This window comes from Cetorhinus maximus, chromosome 20 (genome assembly GCF_964194155.1).
Source record: "Cetorhinus maximus chromosome 20, sCetMax3.hap1.1, whole genome shotgun sequence".
NCBI lineage: Eukaryota > Metazoa > Chordata > Chondrichthyes > Lamniformes > Cetorhinidae > Cetorhinus > Cetorhinus maximus.
In genome coordinates this window covers 21,586,868-21,612,022 of record NC_135898.1, presented here as the reverse complement: position 1 = coordinate 21,612,022, position 25,155 = coordinate 21,586,868, and the positions used below count along the sequence as shown (strand labels likewise).

Below are 25,155 nucleotides of genomic sequence, written 5' to 3'. Positions count from 1 at the left end.
AAATCAGCCCTGTAAGCCTGCTCAAAGATCCCACAGTGCTATGGTGTTGTAGCCATCATTCCTCTTTCAACCATGAAAACAATGGATTAGCTGGTCATTTATCTCGAGGATGTTTTTGGAATGTTGGTGGAGTGTTTACCTATAGTACCATAGTTGTTGTCCTGAAAAATTAATTAATTTAGTCGCTTGATAGTACAGAACTTGAATATTGCTGAAAAGAGAGACATTTTTCTGAAGCTTTTCATTTTGCACTCAACAGAATAATTGCAAGAATGCCACATTTCAAACGATCACAACAATTTATACTTGCCCTAATGAGTGCAAGAGGAAAAGCATCGGCAACATGTCTCTCTTTTCAAATTTCAAACGATCTCAACAATTTATACTTGCCCTAATGAGTGCAAGAGAAAAAGCATCGGCAACATGTCTCTCTTTTCAAATTTCAAACGATCGCAACAATTTATACTACAGGAGAAAAAATTGTTGTGATTATTTGAAACTTTGCATTCTTGCGTTTGTCCTGATGAGTGCAAGACTAAAAGCTTTGGCAACATGAGACTTTTTTCAGCAAGATTTAGTTCATTTGGTGTGATAGATTGTTAAATAAGCCACATAGATATGAATGACCAAAGGCTAGACCCAATAGGTAGGTTTTAAGGAGTATAATGGAGGTGGAGAGATTTAGGAAAGCAGTTGAAGCAGTTAGGACCTAGGCTATTGAAGGCAAGATCACCAATGAAACTGGGGATGTGTAAGAGGCCAGAATTGGGGAACCAAAGAGATCTTGGAGAATTCTGTGCCTGGCGGAGACAACAGCAATCAGAAAAGGTACATTATGCACCTCATGGTTTTATTCCATATCCATTGGTGTCCTGCCAAACGTGACACTAGGAGGCAGCCTCCCTCCAATTTTTGGGAAAAAGAAATTTGTGTTTTGCTGTTTCTTCTCATGAAACTCCAGAGCACCTTTAAAGGCTTCCAATACTGTATACGAAGGTCCCTGATGACTTGTGTGACAGTCACTTTAGATTGACGTAAACTGCAATGGCAATTAACAATTACAATTTTGGAAAAGTAGAATCCAGATTTTATAGCATAGTTGTTTAAATGTTTTCCTGTTGTTAAATGTTGTTAGCTGGGGCTGGAAGTGACGAGAGTGACCGTTATCTTGACCATCGTGCTAATAACCACTTCCAAAATGGACCTCTTCAGACCTGGTCTCTACCTCTACATTGCACTGATAGTGATTAATGGCGTAGGCAAGTTCTCTCTTTTGTGGTGGAAGATAGTTATCTTTTCAAATCTTGTCTTGCTTATTTGACAAACTTAATCACTTTCCTCTCCAGTAGGGTTTTAATAAGGCCAGTCCAATGAGAGATGGAGCAACACCCAGAGAGGACGAAAACCCTGGCTTTCCTGGCCGACTTGGGCAAACCTACACTTCGGGGCATCAAGAAGTGTCCCAAGTGTGGCACGATCAATGGCACTCGTGGGCTGAGCTGCAAGAATAAAAGCTGTGGTGTCGTCTTCAGGGATGGCGTGCGGAAACAGCAACCCAGTATTGATGCCGTTCGCATAGTCACCGGATCGGCCTCACAGGTCTATTCGGTGAGGCTTCGAGACCGAGGACCTGACTACCGGGGCTTTGTGGAACTCGGCACAACGGAAGCAATTCAGACAGTGGATGGCACCATCATTACCCACATAACCGGTCGTTGCTTGGTCCCCACCTGCTTCAAAGTATCCTCACAAGGAGTCTCCGAGAATCAGTGCCAGCACATCAAGCTCGCCATGGAGTGTCATATGGAAGCCACTCCGCACACACTGAAGAGTTCTGTGCTGAACTCTCTTCAGGTGACTGCCGAGACCAAGCAGGCCATCTGGACTTTGGCCACTGAGTCGAGTGGGCCCCTGGTGCAGAGGATTACCAAGAGCATCATGGTGGTGAAGTGCAAAGCCAGCCCCAAGCACAACTTGGGCTTTCTGCACGTCTCGTTCCACGAGAAGGCTAGGACGAAAGGCGTGACGGAGCGCAAATTCTACTGCTCCTGCCAGGCTTTCAAAGCCAATAAATCGAGCTCCAACAAAGAGGAGCCACCAAAGCGATGCATTCACTTCTACGCGTGTGTCTGCGCCTTTGCCAGTGATGAGAAGCTGGGGCAAGAGTTTTCCTATTTCATCAACTTTGATTCCTCCGCTAGGTGCAGAAGTTCTGGTAAGTATGAATTAAACTGCAATATGCAATGAACTGTCAGACAATGTTGCAATGACTGGGATATGCACTTTTCCTGTCTGGAACCTGGGTTCAACACCACTTGATGGGGTGAAATTCTCCTTCCTGATTTGGTTTGAATAGGCTTAACCAATAACTCTCAGCGCTCTTTCGCACGAGATGTTAAACTAGGGCCCCGCTTGCTTTCTCGGGTAGATGTAAGTGATCCCCTGGTGCTATTCCCTCAACTAACACCTAAAAACAGATTATCTGGTCATTATCACATCGCCTGATTTGCCTGTCCAACTTCCCACATTACAACAGTGACTACACTCCTGACTCTCTCTCTTAAAGCGTTTTGGGACATCCTGGAAATATGAATGGTGCTATATATGTGCAAGTCTTTCTTTCAAACCCAGTTCTGTATAGGTGTAGTTCATCAGACCTGAGTAGCTCAAGATGAGCTAGGTTATATTGTTAATGTTATGGTAGAGCCACCAATAATATCACCACTTTTTAAAATCAAAAATAAAATATAAAGGAAGATGTGTACCTTAGTCATGGTTTCATGTGGGGGGAGGTGATGGCGTAAGTGGACTAGTATGGACTTGTAATCCATACACCCAGGGTAATGCTGTGGGGACCTGGGTTCGAATCCCGCCACGGCAGATGGTGGAATTTTAATTCAATAAAAATCTGGAATTAAAAGTCTAATGACCACAAAACCATTGCTGATTGCTGTAAAAACCCATCTGGTTCACTGATGTCCTTTAGGAAAGGAAATCTGCTTTCCTTACCTGGTCTGGCCCACTGCAATGTGGTTGACTCTTAAATGGGCAATTAGGGATGGGCAATAAATGCTGGCCTAGCCAGCGACACCCACATGCAGGACAATCCATTGAAATGATCACACTTGTGGACTGCATTCAAAGAAAAATCCTAAGGTATTCTTCACCAGCAGATAACAATCCTCAAAGCTTTCGCTGTTGAGTTGTGTTTTTGCATAGGCCTGTTGTAAGCAAACATTGATTAAATGACAGTCAAGAGCTCTGTCAAAGTACTCATGCTTCGTTCTGCTGGTTATGACATCTGGTATCTTCAGCCAGATCAGTGCTCTGTTTAAAAAAAGCCCAAGTATTCATGTTTTTTTTCTTTCCTTCCTGCTCACTTTGTCCTTTAGCCTTCTCTCCTGAAGGCAATAAGTTTCTCATAGGCACACAGGCCTCTGGCATCTCACTCGAGTGCCTATTCTTTATGCGTGAGCCAGGAGAGTAAGCTGAGAGAGATCCATCAGTCTTGCAGGGTGCCATAGCTAAACTAGGACATTCACATGCAAATTTTCCAAAGGATGTTGGTGGATAATGATCAGAAGAAGGGGACCCTGGCTGATTTCGCTCCCCTCTCTTGTAGAATCTGACATTGTGCCCTGATGGAAGGCTGTAGCTATTGTTAGTGATACATGGCCTATTCCAGCTGATGGATTCCCAGTTAATACTTTGCCAAGCAATCATTTGTGGTCAAACACCCAGGAAGTCATATAGTTAATGCATATTATTAATGTTTAATACGGTTCAAGAATCAAGGTGATATAAGTTAAAATGAAGAATTTAAGAGTGAGATGAGCAGTGTAATTGTTTTTATTCATTCATGGGATATGGGCATTGTTGGCTAGGCCATAATTTATTGCCTATCCCTAATTGCCCTTGAGAAGGTGGTGGTGAGCCGCCTTCTTGAATGGCTGTATATCCATGTCAGTTAGTTACTCCCTCAGTGCTGTTAGGGAGGGATTTCCAGGATTTTGATTCAGCAACAGTGAAGGAACAGTGATATATTTCCAAGTCAGGATGGTGAGTGGCTTGGGAGGGGAACTTCCAAGTGGTGGTGTTCCCATGCATCAGCTCCCCTTGTCCTTCTAGATGGTAGAGGTCACCGGTTTGGAAGGTGCAATCTAAGCAGCCTTAATGAGTTGCTGCAGTGCATCTTGTAGATGTTACACACTGCTGCCACTGTGCATTGGTGGTGGAGGGAGTGAATGTTGAAGGTGGTGGATGGGGTGCCAATCAAGCGGGCTGCTTACTGCTGGATGATGTCAAGCTTCTTGAGTGTCGTTGGAGCTGCACTCATCCAGGCAGGTGGGGAGTATTCCATCACACTCCTGTCTTATGTCTTGTGGATGGTGGACAGGCTTTGGGGAGTCAGGAAGTGAGTTACTGACCACAGAATACACAACCTCTAAGTTGTTCTTGTCCAGTTAAGTTTCTGGTCAATGGTGAACTCCTCCCAGGATGTTGATGGTGGGGAATTCAGTGATGGTAATACCACTGAATGTCATGAGGAGATGATTAGACTGTTCTGTTTTAAGGACTCATCGATGGGTGACTAAGTTACTTGAAGGAGAGTGTTCAAATGGATTCAAGGAGCAACTAAATGTGCACCTGGAGAGCAAGGACTGAGGGATCTGTTGAGAAGAAGGGGTTGGCCAATATAATTGAGCCTAATCTTCCCAATATTGCATGGAATTTACTTAGAAACAGACCATTCAGCCCAACTGGTCTATGCCACTTCACCTAACCCCAACATACCCTTCTAATCCTTTCTCCCTCATGTACTTATCTAACTTCCCCTTAAATGTATCTATGCAATTCACCTCAGCTACTCCCTACAGTAGCGAGTTCCACATTCTCACTGCTCTCTGGATAAAGAAATTTCCTCTGCATCTATTCTTGGATTTACTAATGTTTACTTTGGAACTCTGACTTGTTTGTGTCGGATTTAATTCCCTTAAACCAGGGCTTCAGGCAAATCCTGAGACACAATTGCTGGCAATTTACCCCCAGGATCCCACACCCCAGGCTGCAGTGAGCACGGTTTCAAAAGCAAAGAAGAAGAAAAAGGACGATGTAACTGGTAAGCTCTCGCTGAACACTACTAGAATTTTGCCCGTTTTTTTGTGTGAACGTTGCAATCGCCAAGCTGAGAACTGCATGTGTTGAGAATGGCACTTATCGATTTTCAGGCTGCACTGTCAGCAGTGGGGAGAAGCCTCCTTTGCTTTTCCCAACATTGTGACTCAGTGCCCACCTCAGTAGAGCCTGCATCCTGCTGCTGTTGCGTGTTGCACGTGGCTTGTTTTTCCACTTCCTACATCAGCCATCCTGTGACCTCTGAGTGAGATTTCTATCGTCCCACCATTGCCCACTGCGTCTTTAGCTGCCATGTCTTAAGCTCTGAAATTCCATCACTAAACTTCTCGTCCTCTTCCTCTCTTCTCCTTGAAGGCGCTCCTTGAAAACTATCCCTGAGCAAGCTTTCGGCCACCAGTCCTAATATCTCCTCATGTGGCTTGGTGTCAAGATTTGTTAGTTAATGCCCAACTTAAACACCTGAGGATGTTTTGGAAGTATATCCCCATGCATTGATCGTCACTGGGTCAAAATCCTGAATCTCCCTATCTAACACCTCACAGATGGCTCACCACCTTGAGGGCAATTAGGGATGGGCAATAAATGTTGGTCTTGCCAGCGGCACTCCCATCCCATGAACAAATAGAAAGAAACTACCTTCATAGTGCTAAATAAGGGCCAGTTTTGTGCTGGTGGCTCACTAACTCACCAGTTATTTTTTGTTAGTGAGGCAGGTGTCTCAAGCTGGCACAGCCCATCACCCCAATTAACCATACCAAACTGCTGAGAATTCACGAAGGTAGAGTCTCTGTTTGCGAGAGTGGAATGTGTATTGTCTTCCTTCAAGGAGATGTGCCACTTCTGAAAGCACAGAGAGCCAAGGCTCACTCTAGCAAGTGATAAAGGTTCTGCCCACATTCCTGTTGGTGGCGATTTTCCACTTCCTAGCATTTGGGTACTGTATGATTTGCCTTCCATATGCTGCCACCTCATTGCACCTCTTGTTTGTAGACAGTTACCGAGTGATATTGGCTTTGTGAGTGCCTCATTCCCTGGGGTAGGGAAGGCACCCTGGGAATAAGAACAGCCAAAGAAATGATACATGGTGACCGTTTTTCTCTCTCTCTCTTTCAGTGAGTCAACCAATCGATGAATCCCAAGTGACCCTGTCATTTCAGGACTGGCTTGCTAGTGTCACAGAACGCATCAATCAGACCATGCATTACCAATTCGATGGTGAATGATATGTTTTTTTGCCAAGTTGATAGCTTGCTAAAGGGGCAGTTGCTCAGTAATTTTACACAGAATGGTCCCTTAATTGTTGGCCTTGATGCTATCAATAAAATAATTTATAATGTTTTTGTTTTTTAATGGCTTGAGTGGGTTTGCAACAGGGTAATTTAATATGACGTCTTTTGAGGGAAGCAGACTGTGAATGTTACGTGCCCATTCTTGTGGAGTGTTTGATCATCAACTGTGCTGAAAGGCAGCAGAAACAATCACTGCAAAAGAGCGCACACAAGAAATAGGAGCAGGAGTAGGCCATTCAAACCTGCTCTGCCATTCAAATAGATCATGGCTGAACAGATTATTTCCTCAACTCCACTTCCTTGTCTGCCTCCATAACCCCCAACTCCCTTGTCAATCAAAAATCTGTCTAACTCAGCCTTGAACATATTCAATGACCCAACCTTTACTGCTCTCTGGGGAAGAGAATTCCAAAGAGTAAAGTCCCTCTGAGAGAAAAAATTCCCCTCATCTCTGTCTTAAATTGGAGACCCCGTTATTTTAAACTGTGTCCCCTAGTGAGTCATAGAGGTTTACAGCACAGAAAAAGGCCCTTCGGCCCATCGAGTCTGCGCCAGTTAAACAAGTACTTAACTATTCTAACCCCATTTCCCAGCACGAGGCCCATAGCCTTGTATGCCATGGCATCGCAAGTGCACATCCAAATACTTCTCAAATGTTATGAGGGTTTCTGCCTCTGCCACCCTTTCAGGCAGTGAGTCCCAGGTTCCCACCACCCTCTGGGTGAAAAGAATTCTTCCTCACATCCCCTCTAGACTCTTCCACAAAGGGAAAGACATGATGGGTTTTTATCCCGTAGTTTCATCATTATATCATGACTGCAATCAGAGACTGAGGCAGGAAAGTCTCAGACTTGTTTTCCATAATAAGCATCATCCTTAAAATTACCATTCGAAGCCCATTTTAAAAAAATAGGATGTAAAGATTTTTGTTATAAGGTGTGCAGTTTGGGGAATTCTATCTTGAGAAGGTGTTTTATCTCAGCAAAGACAGCTTGCATTGATATAGCACCTCTAACATCATGAAATGGTCCAAGGCCCCACACAGGAGAGTTAGTTAACTAAATTTGACACTTGGTGACTGTCTTTTCTAGTGACCCCCATCCACCAAACCATACAAAAACATGTGTGTATAAAGTATGTGTATGGTTTTGTCAGTGTCTGAAATGCTGTAATAAGCAGCCCCAGATAGGGTTGCTGACTCTTGTTGGATGTATTCCTGGAGGTTTCATCATATGACCTCCAACTGCTCGGCACAGATTAAGCAGCCTTTATTTTTTTTTTGCCTAGGTTTCTCACAGCAGTGTCTCGGAGATTGATCCTTAATTCCTAGGCATTCCAGGATAACTTTGGAGGGTTGGCAATGTTAGCTCCATCTGGCCCTGCAGTAATCAGCACCACTCTTCAAACCTGGATGCTAATCGGGAATATTGGAACTCTCGGCATTCATCGCCAGCCATTCTATCCCTAAAGTTGTGCATGTGATGTCCCGATGGTTTAAAGTTAATGAAGTAATTATACCCTAGCTGGAGAATTTGATTACAGCAATATGTCACCGTTCTGACTAACTGCAGTGTTTTCCCATCACGCCTGTGCTCACTGACCTACATTGGCTCCCATTACACAACGGGCTTGGCTTTAAATTTCTCATCCTGCAGCCCCTGACAAGCCTCCAAGAACTCTGTGCTCCTCCAATTTTGGCCCCTTGTGTCATAACGCAGGAGCCCATTCAGCCCATTGAGTCCAGGCTAGCTCTCTGTAGAGCAATCCAGTCAGTCCCATTCCCCTGCTCTATCTCCGTAGCCCTACAAGTTTATTTCCCTCGAGTTCCCATCCAATTTCCTTTTAAAATCATTCATCGTTTCCACTTCCACCACCCTCGTATGCGGCAAGTTCCATCTCCCTTTCGCTTCTCCCTCACCATTGGAGACTGTGCCTTCATCTGCCGAGGCCCTAAGCTCTGGAGTTCCCTCTCCAAACCTCTCCAACTGTCTCTCCTCCTTTCAGACACACCTTAAAACCTTGATCAGGTTTTTGGTCACCTATACTAATGTCTCCTTTTTTTGGCTCTGTGTCAAAAAATGTTTTCGCCTGATTCCACTCCTGTGAAGCACCTTGGGACATTTTACTATCTTAAAAGTGCTATATAAATGCAACTTGTTGTTGTTAAAAGCAGAATATAAATGCAAATTGCTGCAGGCACCAGTAAAATGCAAGTTGTTGTTAATGCAGGGAAGCCTGAGCCACTGGTGTTCCATGTCCCTCAGAGCTTTTTCGATGCCCTGCAGCAGAGGATCTCTATGGGAAGCAAAAAGAAACGTCTACCCAACTCCACCACAGGTAACACGTCTTACTTATCAGTGCGGACATTACTTTGCAGCAAACCCCAGGGCAAGTACATCAAGGTGAAAGTGTGTGGCCAACAAGTACATGCCCCTGGTTGCTCAAAAGGATTTGATACTGCGGTAGGTTGCACAGCACACTTTCACTGCTGAGAACCTGAGTTCTGACTCAGCTGAGCCAGTTGGAATGAAGGTTGCCTTTGTCTGTTGCCATCCTCCCCAGGGAAAATGCATTTGGAATGGTCGCAATTCAATTGCCGGGGAAGACCAAAACGAGAGGTCATAAATATAAGATAGTCACCGGGGAATTCAGGAGGAACTACTTTTCGCAAGTATGAAACTCAATACTACAAAGTACTTACCTAGCTTCCCCTCCAGTGCATTGATGCAATTTGCCTCAACCACTCCTTATGGTAATGAGTTGCATAGTCTAACCGCTCTGGCTAAAGAAGTTTCTCCTGAATTCCCTCTTGAAACTGCCACCTCCTGAGATCAGGTGGAGACTTTTTGCTGGGCTGAGTTTCTGTAGGCTGCCGGCTGCTTTTCGATCTGCAGCTGCTGCCTGGGGAGAGAGGCTGGGTGATCCGGCAGAAAATAACTGATTTTCCGTCCTCTTATGCTTTTGACCCATTGAAGTCTGAAGCGTGTGTGTTGTGTCTTGTAGGTTTTGTTCGGAAGGATGCAGTACCTCTGGGAACGTTCTCCAAATACACTTGGCAGATCACAAATGTTCTTCAGGTCAAGCAGATATTTGATACCCCAGAGGTAGGTGGTGGGAGTAGAGTTTGCAATAAGGCACTATTGAACTAATTGTCCTAGCCATGAGTCTACAATGAGAGAAAATGCTCACCACTGCATTGCACCACTGATGGAAATCAGGGAGATGCCCGGCATGGCTCGATGACTGACTGACTGACTTATGGAATCATACAGCCTTTTGGCCCATCATGCTTACGCTGAATCTTTGTAAGCCAAGCTCTTGCCCCACCACTGTAAATCTTCCTTTGTCAAGTATATATCCAGTTCACTATTGAAAGTCACTATTGCATCTGCTTCCCCCACTCTTTCAGCCAGCTTGTTTCAGATTTTAACAACTCACTGTGTGGAAAAACTTCTCATCTCCCTTCTAGTTTTTTTTTTGCTAATCATTTCAAATCTGTGTCTTCTGGTTACTGGGCTTCCCCCGTTACTAGAACCAGTTTCTCCTTATTTACTCTGTCAAAACTATTTTCATTTTGCCATCCCCCATCGGAATCAAGCATTCCCGGATCGGGTACTGTAAATTGAAAACCAAGTGAAGGTGCCTCAACACTGGCGTTGAAATTCTGTCTGCTAATCTTAGCAGAAAGCCTGGCCAAGTAACCTATTTGTGCAGGAAACTTCCTGAGTTCTGAGGCTGTTGCGTCATCTTCCAATTCAATATTTTTCAAATCACAGAATGGTTACAGCACAGAAGGAGGCCATTCAGCCCGCCATGTCTGTGCCAGCTGTCTGCAAGAGCAACTCGCCTAGCCCCTTTGCCTTTTCCCTGTAGCCCTGCATTTTTTTTCTATTTAGATAATTGTCTCATTTCCTTTTGAAAGCCAGGATTAAATCTGACTCCTCCACACTCTCAGGCCAGATCGTAACCAAGCGCTTGGTTAAAAAAAATAGTTTTTCCCCTCATGCCACCTTTGGTTCTTTTGCCAGTCGCTTTAAATCTGTGCCCCCTGGTTCACAATCCTTCCACCAGAGGGAACAGTTTCTCTCTATCTACTCTATATAGACCCATTGTAATTTTAAACACTTCTATCAAATCTCCTCTCAACATTCTCCAAGGGGAGCAACCCCAGCTTCTACAGTCTCTGCACACAACTGAAGCCCCCACCGCAACCCCGACCCCCCATCCCCATTCTCGTGAAGCTTGTCAGCACCCTCTCGAAGGCCTTCACATCTTTCCTAAAGTGTGGGAGAAAATGGCTCTTGCAATTTGTAATAACTCTTCCAGCCTAGCAGAACCTAATCCAGCACTTTTCATTCCACCTTTCAGATGCCCCTGGAGGTTACCCGCAGCTTCATTGAAAACCGCGATGGCACCTACGAGCTATTTAAGTGCCCCAAGGTTCAGGTAGAAAGTATTGCAGAGGCTTACGGCCGAGTGGAGAAGCAGCCAACAATTCGGCCACTGGAACTCAAGACTTTCCTGAGAGTTGGTGAGTAATCGGGTAACGAGGGTGTTGCTATTTGGGAGGTTTTATTTTTAGTGTAAGTATCCAAGGGAGACTATCCACACTCACTCTACCTTAAACGTTTAATTTTGCTAACAAGTCTACTATGTGGTACTTTGTCATACGCCTTTTCTCATACACCATACTTGCAATATCATCTGCACCACCCGAACACAATCAAATTAGTCAAACATGATTTTCCTTTAAATAATCTGGGCTGCCTTTCATTTATTAACACACATTTTTTCAACTGCCAATTAATTTTGCCCCAGATCATTGTCTCTGAAAGTTCCCTTGGCACCAGCGTTAGGCCTGCTGGCCTGTAGCTTTAAACCCATTTTCAACACGGGTATAGCATTTTCAATCCTCTGGCGCCACCCCAATACCTAAGGAGGATTGGACGGTTGTGTTCAAACCCTCAGCAATTTCCATTCATACTTCCTTCGTAACCTTGGAAATGTCTCATCCAGGCCAGGCGACTTTCTGCTTTGATAACTGCCAACCACTTAAGTACATCTTTTTTATTGGGATCTCATCCAGTATTGCTAGTTCACCTCCTTTATTGCGACATTAGCATTATCTTCTTCTCGAGTGAAGACAGATGCAAAATACTCATTTAGTACCTGACCTATGCTCTCTCCTTCCACAAGTAGACCTCCTTTTTGGCCCCAAGACACCCCACCTTTGTTTTGAATGTCATTTTACTGTTCATGTGCTTGGTTAAAAAAAAGTCTGTTGGGTACCCTTTTATGTTACCTGCTAATCTATTCTCAGACTCTCTTGTTGCCCCTCCAATTCCTGTTCTTGCTGATCTGGCCTGGCCCATCCCTAACTCTAATCTCCACTAGCACTGTTACCCTCCAAGGTATCTGCGCTCCTCCAATTCCAGCCTCTTGAGCATCCCTGATTTTAATCCTTCCACCATTGGTGGCCGTGCCTTCAGTTGCCTGGGCCCCAAACTCTGGAATTCCCTCCCTACACCTCTCCACCCTTTCTCTATCACTCTCTTCTCCTTTAAGACACTCTTTAAAACCTACCTCTTTGACCAAGCCTTTGGACATCTGACTAATATCTCCTGACGTGGCTCATTGTCATATTTGGTTTTATAATGCATCTCTGTTAGGGGATATTCAGTGGATTGTAACAAGATGGTGCTTTGATTTATGACTATTGTGAAACTCACTGCAGAATTTTCCTTTGCATCCAGGGAACATGTCCCCTGAGCAGAAAGAACCCACTCCATTTATTATTGAATGGATCCCAGATATTCTGCCCAGATTGAAGATTGGGGAAATGAGGATTAAGCTCGAGTACGGTCACCATCGGAATGGACACATTGAATACAGAGAACAGCAGCCGTCTCCGGAACAGAGTCTTGAGCTTAGTCCATCCCTAGCCACCATAAATATTCACTGAAATCAGGGTATCATATGGCCACCACCTGTACCTCTTTTGGAGGTAGGTAAAAGAAAGAAAATCCAGTACAGCAGTCAAACAGGACACAAAAGAAACTCTGAAACCCGGCTCGAATCGTGTTGAAGAACTGCAGTCCAAAGTGTATGAGTTTAAAGACTGATTGCCTCTGAATGACCTGTCAAGGACAGCTGACTCATGGGTTGCATTTAATGGCACTTAGCATGTTTCACCCTTCGATTTGCAATCCCGTTAATTTAGACTTTGAAAATGCATCACAGTATTTAAAAGCTCCTCCTTGTGAGCATTAACTCTGCTTTGATTTCCGTTTTCTCATCACATCCAGGAGGTTGTCGACATATCATGCAAATACTAAATGTGTAGCTCAATGCTGGTCTGCAAAGAGTCATTTTGAACTGGGTGTGCAGCCTACATTTGGGTTAATTCTGTTTTCTCCTCTGGGCAATGGCTCAAGTTTGTGTTGCGGTTTGTATGTGCGTGACAACAAACTGAAGGAAGTTGCACCTTGCCACATAAAAATAAGGAGCGTGTTGTCACATTTGCAGAAATGCTACATGTAGAGTCTCCAGTGGTGATACAGACAGGACTGGAGGAATCTATTAAGGGTGGAGACACTCATGCCAGACTCAACCAGCACCTGCAAGCACCTGACACCTCTGAAGCTGTATCTTGGAACAAATCATTGCCAGCAAGGGAGATGGGATTCAGTTTTGGGTCTTCCCATAATGCAGAAACTGTTAAAAACAGTCAAAGTGAGAAAGATCAACTTTGCAGTACGAATAGCAGTTAATGCAAAAAGTTTATAAATAACTCCTCTGTCATAAAGCATCTCATCAAGTCCTTACATTGCTTTACAACTCCTTATTTTTCCAGTGCAGTCACTGTTCTGCAGGAGAACAAGGCAGCAAAGTTCCACTCATGGCAAATGAGATAAATGACCATGTGTTTGTTGGCAGTATTGCTTAAGGGTTAAATGATGGCCACAGCATTGGGATAACTCCCTGCTGCTCTTTGAATAGTGCTGTGGAATCTATTACACCCACTTAAAGAGGCATCCTTGGTCTCAGTGCAACAGCTAAAAGCAGCAACTCTGATTATGCAGCACTCCTTCAATATTGCATTTGGAGTGTCAACCTAGATCATTTCCTGAAGTAGCGCAGTGGGCCTTGAACCTGCAACCTCTAACACAGAGCTGAAAAGAGAGGTAGATGTTCTTACTTTTTTAAAATACTTATTTTCTTCTCTGCTGATTCTACTCAGCACCTATAAATGTGTAACTTGCATTTTTATACAGCTTTTTGCAATCGCGGGATATCCTAAAGCCCTTTTTAGACAACTAATAATTATTGTAGTTAGTCCCTGTTGTATTGTAAGGCCACGTGGCAGGTAATTTGTAATGGCACTGTCCATAAACAGCAATGAGATCATGATCGGGTCATCTGATTTTAATGCTCCCCTGTTCCCTTTCAGAATAGTGCCCTGGGATCTTTTGAGTCCACTTGAGAAGGCAGGATCAATGACTGTTCTGAAGGACAGCAGCTCCCGAAGTGTGGCGTGTCTTCAGTACTGCACTGTTTATATGTTCATGGGATGCAGGTGTCGCTGGCTGGACCAACATATATTGCCCATCACTAATTGCCCTGTGAAGGTGGTGGTGACCCGCTGCCTCGAACTGCTGCAGTCCATATGGTGTAGGTACACCCACAGTGCTGTTAGGAAGGGAGTTTCAGGATTTTGACCCACAACAGTGAAGGAACAGCGATATATTTCCAAGTCAGGGTAGTGTGTGTCTTGGAAGCAAACTAGAAGGTGAGGCTCAACACTTTGATCTGCTGCCCTTGACTTCTAGGTGATAGAGGTCACAGGTTTGGAAGGTGCTGTCAAAGGAGCCTTGGTGAATTCCTGCAGTGCATCTTGTAGATGGTACATACTGCTGCCACTGTGCATTGGTGGTGTTGGGAGTGAATGTTTGTGGATGGGGTGTCGATCAAGGGGGCTGCTTTGTTCTGGATGGTGTCGAGCTTCTTGAGTGTTATTGGAGCTGCACTCATCCAGGCAAGTGGGAAGTATTCCATCACATTCCTGACTTGTGCCTTGTCAATGGTGGACAGGCTTTGAGGAGTCAGGAGGTGAGTTACTCACTGCAGAATTCCCAGCCTCTGACCTGCTCTTGTAGCCGCAGTATTTATATGGCTGGTCGAGTTATGATTCTGGTCAATGGTAAGCCCCCAGGATGTTGATAGTGGGGGATTCAGTGATGGTAATGCCGTTGAATGCCATGGGGAGATGGTTAGATTGTCAATTGTTGGAGATTATCATTGCCTGGCACTTGTGTGGCACGAATCTTACTTGCTACTTATCAGCCCAAGCCTGAATGTTGTCCAGGTCTTGCTGCATATGGACAGGGATGGCTTCAGTATCTGAGGAGTCGCGAATGGTGCTGAACATTGTGCAATTATCAGTGAACCTCCCCACTCCTGACCTTATGATGGAGGAAAGGTCATTAATGAAGCAGCTGAAGATTCAGTCTAGATTATGTGCTTTGTTTTGGGGCTGGAATCCTGCCTTTGAGCTGAGTGTGTTCTCACTGCTCCAAGGCTGACACTTTTACACGTAACTGTTGCGATAACGATGACATTTCCTGGCCAATAGGACTGCACAGCAACTTTATATTTTCCACCCCATACATTCTGCCCTCCTTGAAAGCATTCATTTATGTTGAGGTACTGGTACTTCACCCAACCCTCTGTGATCCAAGTCAGATGTTCATTCTGAAGAAAAATCTCATCCAAAAATGTTGCCCACTTTATGCACTGTGTAGCAATAGCAATCGCTGTACAACAATCAGACGGATTCCTTCCTGCCCAATGTCTACACTGCTGGCACAGACTGAAGGTTGAACCTGCCAACTTGCTGGCCTACAGTGGTGGTCCACACCAGTGACTTGCCTTTACCCAGTGAGCCATTGGGGTTAGCGGGATGCCAATGCAGGTTAATAACCTTCCTAATCTACTGCTCAACGCAGCACAGCTTAGCACAAAGGCAATATGTGAGTTAGAGGTTGGCAGCCAAACTCATCAAGAGTGACTAACACAATTAGGTGAATCAAAGAGCTATCCGCACTTCTAAAACTGAGTTTGAACTTGTTGTAAAAGAAGAATCGTTCAACTATATAGAGTTGAAGCATTCTTATTGCTGAGTACTGAATTCCTTTGCCCCATTTCTCAGACCGTGGGGAGAGCAAGCAAGGATTAACAGCAGAGTCAACAGCAATTATTCGTCTACATCTATCAGGATTGCACGACCTCAGTTTTCCCATTTTCTAACTACTTTCAATGGACTGTGTTATGCTGTTTGTCCAGAAAACATACATGGATACACAATAGGCATTAGCCAGGCCGATTCAATCCTGCAATTTTCCCCCTCCTCGATTGCGGAAATGATGTTTGGATTTTTGCGGAAAGCCCTCTGGAATAAACCCTGCCCTATATCATCGGTTTTCACTTTTGTCTTCCTGCATTGCGTCCTTGATAAACGGTTGTGTCCGTTCTGCATCCTACATGTGAGAGAATTGACAGGTGCCAGTTAATGATCCCAAACAGGAGAAAGGACAACCACCTCTGCTCGTACTTTGACATCACCACCATGGGCGAGTCACCCGCTTTCAACATTTTGACAACCTCTACCACCACGTACAAGAATCGTGGGGGGGCAGAGAGGGGCCAGTAAAGTGACCTTGATGATTTTCTGCAGTCCATCATGCAGCCACGGTGTACCAGGGCATTGGTGGATATTCAGTCCAGTGGCAGGGGCACTAATCAAGTGACTAGTTCTATGCTGCATGCTGTTGAGCTTCAAATGTTGTTGCACTGCGTCCATCCAAGTTCATCCACCTCCCATTTCATCTCAAATCACACAGAATCATTTTAGCCCAGTGGTATTGTTGAGTACTGTCCTCCTAACTTGCCCAATTGAGATGTTGGTGTGTGTAGTTTAACTGCCATAAAAGACAAAATTGTGATGGTTTACATAGGAGGCTATTGTGGCTGCAAAACTTAGTGGACTGCATCCCTCTCCCTGGCAACTGTCTGAAGCTGAACCAGACCATTCGCAATCTTGGTGTGGCATTTGACTTCAAGATGAGCTTCCGACTACATAGCTGCTCCGTCACCAAGATCACCTACCTCCGTAACATCCCCCAACTCTGTCCCTGCCTCAGCTTATCTGCTGTGGAACTCCTCATCCATGCCTTTGTAACCTCTGGACTTGCCTATTCCAATACTCTTATCCTCCACCCTTCATAAATCTGAGCTCATTCAATGCTCTGCCGCTTGTATCCTAGCTCACACCCAGTCCTAATACGAAAGCAAAACACTGCGGATCCTGGAAGTCTGAAAAAAAAAGGAAAATGCTGGAAAAACTGGCAGCATCCATGGAGAGTGAAACAGAGTTGGTCATTGACCTAAAACGTTAACTCTGTTTCTGTCTTTGCCAGTGCTGCCATACCTGCCAAGTATTTCCAGCATTTTCTGTTTTTATTTCACACTGAGTCCTGTTCTCATTTAAGACGCTCCTTAAAACCTACCTCTTTGACCAAGCTTTTGGTAACCCGTCTTAATATCTCTGTATGAAGCTCGGTGTCAAACTTTGGTGATGCTCCTGTGAAGCACCTTAGGATGTTTAACTAAATTAAAGGCACTATATAAATGCAGTTGCTGTTTTGAGTTTTGTTCCGTAAATGCTGGGTGGAATGACACTTGCGCTGAGGTGAAGCAGTGGGCCTTCCCCGATCGCTGTAAGTGCTTGAACTGGTGCTGTCACGGTGGTATTGAGTAGGGAATCCCAAGAGTTTGATCGTGTGGATGAAGAAACAATGTTCGGTATGCCCAAGGCGTTGTTTAATTTGGAAGAGCTGTTATTCCTGTGTGTGCCAGCTGCGGCTCAATGAGAAGCACTCTAACCTCAGAGTCGCAAGGTTATGGGTTCAAGTCCCACTCCAGAGACTTGAGCACAGAAATTGAGGCTGACGCTCTGGTGCAGCACTGAGAAGATGCTGCACCGTCAGTGGTGCTGCCTTTTGGTGTGAAATGTTAAGCTGAGGTCCCACTTTCCCACTCAAGAGATCCCATGGCACCTATGGAGAGCGCTGTGGGACGTCCAATGACCATGGAGTAAACTCAAGTTTTCCTTTGTTTCATGATCTTGCTGCTTATGGTCCTCTTGGCGACGGATGTCGCTTCGTGAGTTGCTGCACTGAAGAGTTGATCTGCTGAAAGATGGTGAGGGTTCTGATCGCACTGGCGATCGATGCGCTGTCACTTTATTGCAAACGAATTGAATGCAGTTTGCAGCAGAATTAAGCCCTGACACAATGGCTATGTTCACGTCAATGCGCCAAAGTAATTACTGCTGAATTTGCATTGAACTTTAGTGACTGTATACTTGGACAAAACAAAAGACAAATTGCGTTTTGAAGGCGGAGTCAACAAGCAACTGGTTGATCATGAATCTCGCGTCCCGATTGGTTCCCGAACGCTGTAATTTGGATCGATTCAGGTCCCACCCCCTCGGCTCTCTGATTGGCTGCCAGACTGGTTTGTATCTCTTTGCCCTTGTCAGTTGCAGCCTTCGCTTTGAGAAGAGGTAAATTGGGGGGGGTGAATGGTGTTTGCATCAACACAACCGCTCGGAATGTTGCTCCAGGCTTAGTTGCTGCCGGAAGTGCTGACTCACCCAGGGCTTGCTTAGCGTTGTTCCCGTGGTCCGCATGCAGTTTGCTGCACCCTAGGCCGGATTCTTCCCCTTCACTGTGCACAACACACTCAAGGTTTCAACAACTGATTGGAACTTTTGTCGGTTTTTTCCGGACCTGACACTCCAGTGGATTGCTGCATCACCCAAGCTTGTGATAAAAGAGAGAACATTTGAGCTTTCTTCTTTTATTGGCTGGGAGTATCACTGGCAGGGCCAGCATTTGTTGACCATCCCTAATAGCCCTGGAATTGAGCAGCTTGCCTGGCCATTTCAAGAGGGCAGTTAAGAGGCAACTACATTGCTGTAGATCTGGAGTCACATGTAGCCCAGACCGGGTAAGGATGGCAGATTTCCTTCCCTAAAGGGTATTAGTGAACCAACGAGCGATGATAGTTTCAAGTAATGGTGATCACAAAACTAACTTTATATTCCAGATTTTTGTTAATTGAATATAAATTCCACTCTATAAAATTGTAATTGCTCTGAATTTCCAGGGCATTTGGGATCGGGTACAGTGTGGTCTTTTGACCTTCCTGAAAAAAAGTAGATAAATGCCGGAAATGTGGAGAGAGGGACCGAGTCCACATTTCAGGTCGATGGCTGAATGTTAGAACTGGAAGAGGTCAGGAGATGCAACAGCTTATAAGCAAATGCAGAACTGGGGAAAGAACATGAGGAGTGATCAAATGGTAAAAGGGATTTTAAACAAAAGCTCATTCATTTATCTAGAGCTTTTCACAATCACCAAATGTCTCAAAGCGCTTTACCCCAATGAAGTACTTTGGAAGTGTAGTCACTGTTGTAATGTAGGATACAGCAGCCAATTTGCACACAGCAAGCTCCCAGAAACAGCAATATGATAATGACCAGATGTCTGTTTTTGTGCTGTTGGTTGAGGGATAAATATTGGTTGGGACACCGGGGAGAACACCCCTGCTCTTCAAAATAGTGCCAGTGAGATATGTTATATTCACTGAAGCAGGTGGATGTTTCAAGTGGTTGCTGGTTCCACATTCTCACCACCTTCTGGGTGAAGAAGTGGGGGGAGGGGAATAGAGGGGAAGCTGGAGCCTGGTTGTGATGTCTAGCTGCCAAGCAGCAGCCTCATGCTACCCTGGGAGCCTGCAGCCAATTGCAGCATTGTCATTACAGCCTACTAAATCAGGTGAGACTGACAATCAACCCTGGAATCTTTTAATGGGCCAAATATATTATGCTGTGCTCATGTGACCCCTGTTTCCCAGTTAAAGACTTTGCTACAGGAGCTGACAATGGAATTTTATCCAAATGCATGATGGCCTTTGTAACTTAATATCGCAGAACTTGGGCCTCGAGAAATTTTTAGTTCATTAAATTTCTGAGTTCTGGTTGATTGTGTCTCTATTCTCTCTTGCAGCTAGGTTTGACCAGTCTATGGGATAGCCACTATCAACAACAATAAGACCAAGAATCATGGCTTCTGATAGCCATAGTTTGGACTGTAGGTGCTGTTCCCATGACTCCTCGGTGCCGAGCAGTGTACGCCAGACACTGGAAGAGATGGACTTTGATAGAGGTACAGAGGGGCATTTAATTGTGGTGAGCCTTGAACCAGCAAGTTAATGCATTCATACACTGCATTCATTCGAGGCAGTTTCTTCCCTAGGAGCGTTACCTGTTGTTATTGAGGCAAGTTGGTCAGAAGAATAAATCTGCATTTATGTAGAGCACCTTTCGCAACCTTAGGTTATCCCAAAAGTGTCCGGTGGACAATGATGTACTTTTGAAGCTGTTATTTTAGAGATAAATATTGACTGGGACATCAGGAGGACTCCCTTGCTCTTTTTCCAGATAGTGCCCTGGGATCTGTTCCGTCCACCTGAGAGAGCTGAAGAGGACATTGACAGGAGAAGTTTTGTCCCTCAGGTGTAAGGATAGGTTGTGTGTTCAAGTCTCCGGGGAGGGCCTTGAACCTGCAACCTTCTGGCTCATAAGTGAGAGTGCTACCAGTGAGCTAGAGCTGACAGCTTTTTTTAAAAAAGGTGTGAAACTTGTAAATGATGATGTTCAAAGACACTTGGGTGTGCTCATATAAGGAATGCCAAATTGGCATGTAGGTACAGCAAGCAATTAGGAAGGCAAATGGCGTGTTGGTCTTTATTGCAAGGGGATTGGAGTACAAGAATAAAGAAGTCTTGCTACAGTTGTTACAGGGCTTTGGTGAGACCACATCTGAAGTATTGTCTGTAGTTTTGGGTGCCACATTTAAGAAAGGATATACTTGCGTTGGAAGCAGTACAGCGAAGGTTCACTAAATTGGCCGCTGGGATGGAAGGGTTATCCTATGATGAGAGGCTGAGAAAATTGGGCTTATATTCTCTAGAATTTAGAAAAATGAGAGGCGATCAGGGTTGATGCTGAAATTGTTTTAGCTGGCCATGGAGTCTAAAACTCAGGCGCATCTCGGGATAAGGGGCCGATCATTTAGGACTGAAACGAGGAGAAATTACTTCGCTCAGAACGTTGTGAATTTTTGGAATTCTCTACCCCAGAGGATATTCCATCGTTGAATATATTTAAGTCTGAGATTGACAGATTTTTGGCCTCTCGGGGAATCAAGAGATATGGGGACTGGGCGGGAAAATGGAGTTGAGGCTGAGGATCAACTATGATCATACTGAATGATGGAGGAGGTTCGAGGGGACGTATGAACTGCTCCTGCTCCTATTTTCTGTGTCCTCAATTGATGCCAGACACGTACTTACTTTTAAATATGTTTCGGTTTTAGAAAAAGTATTTCGATAGGTGTCCCCATTGACAATAGCAGCTCACAGGGTAAAATAGCTCAGTAAATTTATTTAATGAGTGACTGAGGTGGACAGACAAGGAAGATCCCAGGACTGCTCTGTGGCATTGGCTGGATTAACTCACCACAGCCAGTGTGCATTATGGATGCAGCAATTGGATTCGGTAACTCTGGGCTGGGGAAGAGGAAAGCCAACAGACTCCTTGCTGTACCCATGGATCTTTACTGGAAGTACATGTGTGTTGATGTCGGAGGAAGACAGGACAAGCAGCAGGATTATTAAGCAGTAGTTTCCCGTTTCTGCTCCATTCTCTGTCCCCCTAGGCTTGGGTGGGACTGTGCAACAGCTTGATGGAGAGAGTGGGCCATATTTGACACACGAGAAGGGAGGTCAGGGACTTTGGCCATTTCCCTTTTCCTCACAGGAAGGAGAACTGGAGGGAGGGTCGGACACCTCACCGCTGCTTTGCTGCATCTTCCAGCAGCTTGACCCTTTGGGGAGGAGATTTATTGGAATGGCACCAGGGATGATGGACTTCAGCTCTCTCCTTAGAGCAGAGAGGTTAAGGGGAGATTTGGCAGAGCCGTTGAAGATCATGAAGGCTTTTTATTGAATGAATAGAGAGAAATTGTTTTCACCAGCAGCAGGGTCAGTTTTCAGATGATACAGACTTTAGATAACTGGCAAAATAAATGGCACGAAGAGAAGGTCTCTAATGTAGTGAGTTGTTATGATCTGGCACTGCCTGGGAGGGTGGTGGAAGCAGATTCAATTGTAACTTTGAAACAGTAATGGGAGAAGGATTTGAAGTGCATTCAAAATGGAAGATGTGTTGGTCAAATAATTGGCACGCTCTCCGACTCGGTTTCTCTTCTTTCCTCGTGTAGGCATCTGGTCAGCAGCCAGTAATGGTGACTTCAACAGGGTGCAGAGATTTCTGGAGAAGGGAACGGACCCTAATTTGCCCGATCTGTCTGGCTACACTGCATTGGTGAGTGACGCTGTAACTATCTCCACAGTTGACGTAAGACAGTCAGTGAGTCACAGGCTCAGATCAAGCAATGCAAATTTAGCTACTTACTGCCTGAAGCACCATGTCAGTAAACTCAAGAGGCAGCCTCAGATAGACACTGGGTAGAGAAAATGGTTCAGGGGCTTGGGAGACCCAGTGGTGTGTGGTCATCTTTAAGCTAGGGAATGGACCGTTCAGATCAATGACATTGACTCCTAGGTTGGACTGAGATTTATGGCTTATTCCCTGGAATTTGGAGATGGACTCTCATTGGAACATAGAAACTAGGAGCAGGAGTAGGCCGTTCGGCCCTTCGAGCTGGCTCCGCCATTCAATATGATCATGGCTGATCCTCTACCTCAACGCCATATTACCGCTTCCTCTCCATACCCCTTGATAACCCTAATACCCAAAAAATTATCAATTTCTTTCTTGAATATACTCAGTGACCTGGCCTCTGTGGTAGAGAATTCCACAGGTTGACCACTCTCTGAGTGAAGAAACCTTTCCTTATCTCAGTCCTAAATGGCCTGCACTGTATCCTGAGACTGTGGCCCCTGGTTCTAGACTCCCCAAGCAGGGGAAAGATCCTCCCTGCAACTAGTCTGTCCAGCCCTGTTAGAATTTTATACGTTTCAATCAACTCCCCTCTCATTCTTCTAAACTCTAGTGAATACAGGCCCAGTTGAACCAATCTCTCCTCATACGACAGTCCTGCCATCCCTGGTATCAGCCTAGTGAACCAAGCCGCTTTGAAACATCACCATTTGTTATGCAATGATGCTGGAATTGATGTTTTGGACCAGTTTGTTTCCTGTGTAATGAAGGCACTTGGCAACCTAGGCCTCTTATCCTTGCTGCTTTTTGAATCAACCACAAGGAGGCATGCAAGAGCAGTGTCTTAGAGCCCAATGCCTGTTCTTAGGTGGCAGAACAAGTTGAAAAGGCTGTTCTCTTTTAATGAAAAACGAGCACAAGGGATAATGTAGTTTATGTTTAGAGGCATAGAGCGTGAAATCAAGGAAGCTTTATGGTTTAAGCCCCAGCTGGAGTATTACGCTCAATTCTGTACATAATGTTTCAGGATAGATGTCGAGGCCTTGGAGAAGGTAGAAAGGAGATTTACTAGAATGGGACCAGGGATGAAGGACTCGAGCTGGGTAAAAGAACCAGTGGATTCCTTTTAATCAGTGAGGTGTTGTGATCTGGAATGCACTGCCTGAAAACAGTAACTTTCAAAAGGAAAGTGAATAAACACTTGAAAAAGGGAAGAAAAATTCAGGGCTTTGGGGAAAGCGGAGGAGAGTGAGACTAATTGGGATAGCTCTGTCAAAGAGCAAGCACAATGGGCCGAATGACCTCCTGTGCTAGAAGATTCAGTGAAGGGCTGGCAGAGAGGCTGCAGCCCAGCGCAAGTCTGCTGATTAGACAATTAAGAATGTTTGACTCTTGCCAGCTTATCGTCTGCATTTATTTTACCCAGCACTATGCCAGTCGTCGTGGCGATTATGAGATCTGTGAGTATTTACTGAGGAAGGGTGCAAACAGCAATGCTCAGACTAAAGGAGGGGCAACCCCGCTCCATAGAGCGGCCTACTGCGGCCATCTGTCCATCCTCAAGTTGTTGCTGTCCTATGGAGCCATTCCCGCAATCACAGACGATGATGGTGCGACACCCTTACACAAGGTAACGTGGTGACACTTTCAGCACGTGTTCTGTTTCCTATCCGTCACTCCTTTGTTTTGTTCTTTCCCTAAAGTCACCTAGTACCTCCTGCCTTCCCCATCCCTGAAAGAACTAGTTTACAATTTCGCTGCAGCTAGTGACCAGAGTTACAGGTGTCACTTAAACTCTAGTATCTGGAAGAAATCTTCGAAATGTGTTTTAATTTTCCCCCTTAGATGACGAATTTCTCTTTGTGGCCACTTGGTGGCGATGCACTCCTCCCAGAATGGAGCACTGCAGGTCGCTCATCTCAGAACAACCTCTGTTTATATAGCGCCATAGTAAAATACCCCAGATGCTTCACAGCAGAGTTATCAAACAAAATGTGACACCGGTCCACACAAGATAGTGGAACAGGTGACCGAAAGGTTGGTCAAAGAGGTAGGTTTCAAGGACTGTCTTTAAAAGTGGAGAGGTAGAGAGGCTGGGATGTTTAGGGAGGGAATTCCAGACTTTAGGGACTCAGGCTGCCAATGGTGGAGCGATTAAAATCAGGGGGGTGTGTAAGGGGCCAGAATCAAAGGAGTGCAGATTGATCTTTTCCTGGCCAATCTTTAACCCTCAATACAACACTTCTTAAAAAAAAATAGATGATCTGGTCATGATCGCTTTGTGATAGCTTACTGGGAGCTGGCTGCTGTGTTACAACTTCAAAAGTACTTCATTGGCTGAAAGGCGCTTTGGCACGTCCTGAGGGTGTGAAAGGCGCTATAAAATTACAAGATTTTGCCTTTATAGCAATCAGAATGTTTAAGCAATGAGCCGTAATGACTTTGTATGTCTTTTGAAGAGTTTGTGGGAGGCAACTTGGCTAAGATCTGTAGAGGAGCAGTCCGTATTACAGACTGCCTTGGCGATTGTGCAATTTGACTTGTAAGCATGCCATTCTCCCAGCCTGCATCTCCTGAATGTGGCAGATTTGATTACCCGCTGCGCACCCATGCTTTTGATAGGTGTCTTTTGTTCATTAGGCTGCAGAAAGGTGTCACCAGGAGGTGTGCGAGGCCTTGCTTCAGCAGAATCCAGCCTTAAGGACGGTGAAGGACAGGAGATCCAGAGCACCTCACGATCTGGTGATAGACCACCCGGCATTAAAGGAGTGCCTGCAGTCCGAGATGTTGACATGACGCCTGCCGCCTAGGACCCGGTGTGTTGGCATACCTGCCCTGCCAGCGGAGCTCTGTCTCGATACCAATCTTGGATTTGTTGGCAAGGGTACACCCACGCCATGCTTTGGTCATCAAACCATGTCACTGCACTGTCTCATGGATCAGTTCACTGATCAAGTCAACACGTGTATGAAATCCTCCCTCAACTCGGGAGAGCGGGGATAATTTTGATGGAACAACTGAAGACTAAGATTTTCTTGGTTTGTGGTTTATTCAGTGCCTCACTGGAGAGGCCAAATTGGCACTACTTCATTCTATACTCCTGAAGCACCAATAATTTGAGGCATTAAAATGTTCAAATTA

General features: G+C 45.1%; 2 protein-coding genes across 4 annotated transcripts in view; both read left to right on the top strand.

Moving 5' to 3' along the window:
- c20h2orf42 (chromosome 20 C2orf42 homolog) overlaps nt 1–12,387 on the top strand; it is a 16,088-nt gene extending 3,701 nt beyond the window's left edge. The window contains exons 3-9 of the mRNA XM_078565716.1: nt 1,347–2,215; nt 5,003–5,119; nt 6,250–6,351; nt 8,655–8,762; nt 9,429–9,529; nt 10,794–10,956; nt 12,179–12,387. Of these exons, the coding sequence (XP_078421842.1) occupies nt 1,378–2,215; nt 5,003–5,119; nt 6,250–6,351; nt 8,655–8,762; nt 9,429–9,529; nt 10,794–10,956; nt 12,179–12,387 (1,638 nt within the window). The 5' untranslated portion in view covers nt 1,347–1,377. The remainder of the gene's footprint in view (nt 1–1,346; nt 2,216–5,002; nt 5,120–6,249; nt 6,352–8,654; nt 8,763–9,428; nt 9,530–10,793; nt 10,957–12,178) is intronic.
- ankrd39 (ankyrin repeat domain 39) lies at nt 12,259–25,155 on the top strand. Of its 3 annotated transcripts, none has more exons than XM_078565719.1 (5): nt 12,259–12,429; nt 19,556–19,714; nt 21,833–21,936; nt 23,441–23,644; nt 24,655–25,155. In XM_078565719.1, exons 2-5 carry the CDS (start codon nt 19,612–19,614, stop codon nt 24,808–24,810), a joined length of 567 nt encoding a protein of 188 aa, XP_078421845.1. In that variant the 5' UTR covers nt 12,259–12,429; nt 19,556–19,611; the 3' UTR covers nt 24,811–25,155. The 3 variants fall into 3 exon arrangements, with proteins under 3 accessions (XP_078421845.1, XP_078421844.1, XP_078421843.1); XM_078565718.1 differs by lacking the exon at nt 12,259–12,429 and adding an exon at nt 17,933–18,048; XM_078565717.1 differs by lacking the exon at nt 12,259–12,429 and adding an exon at nt 18,369–18,494.

Coding starts and splice junctions, on each gene's coding strand:
- ankrd39 (XM_078565719.1), top strand. CDS start 19,612: ATGGCTTCTGATAGCCATAGTTTGGACTGTAGGTGCTGTTCCCATGAC. Junction 19,715..21,832: donor AGAGATGGACTTTGATAGAG/GTACAGAGGGGC, acceptor TTCCTCGTGTAG/GCATCTGGTCAGCAGCCAGT. Junction 23,645..24,654: donor GTGCGACACCCTTACACAAG/GTAACGTGGTGA, acceptor TTTGTTCATTAG/GCTGCAGAAAGGTGTCACCA.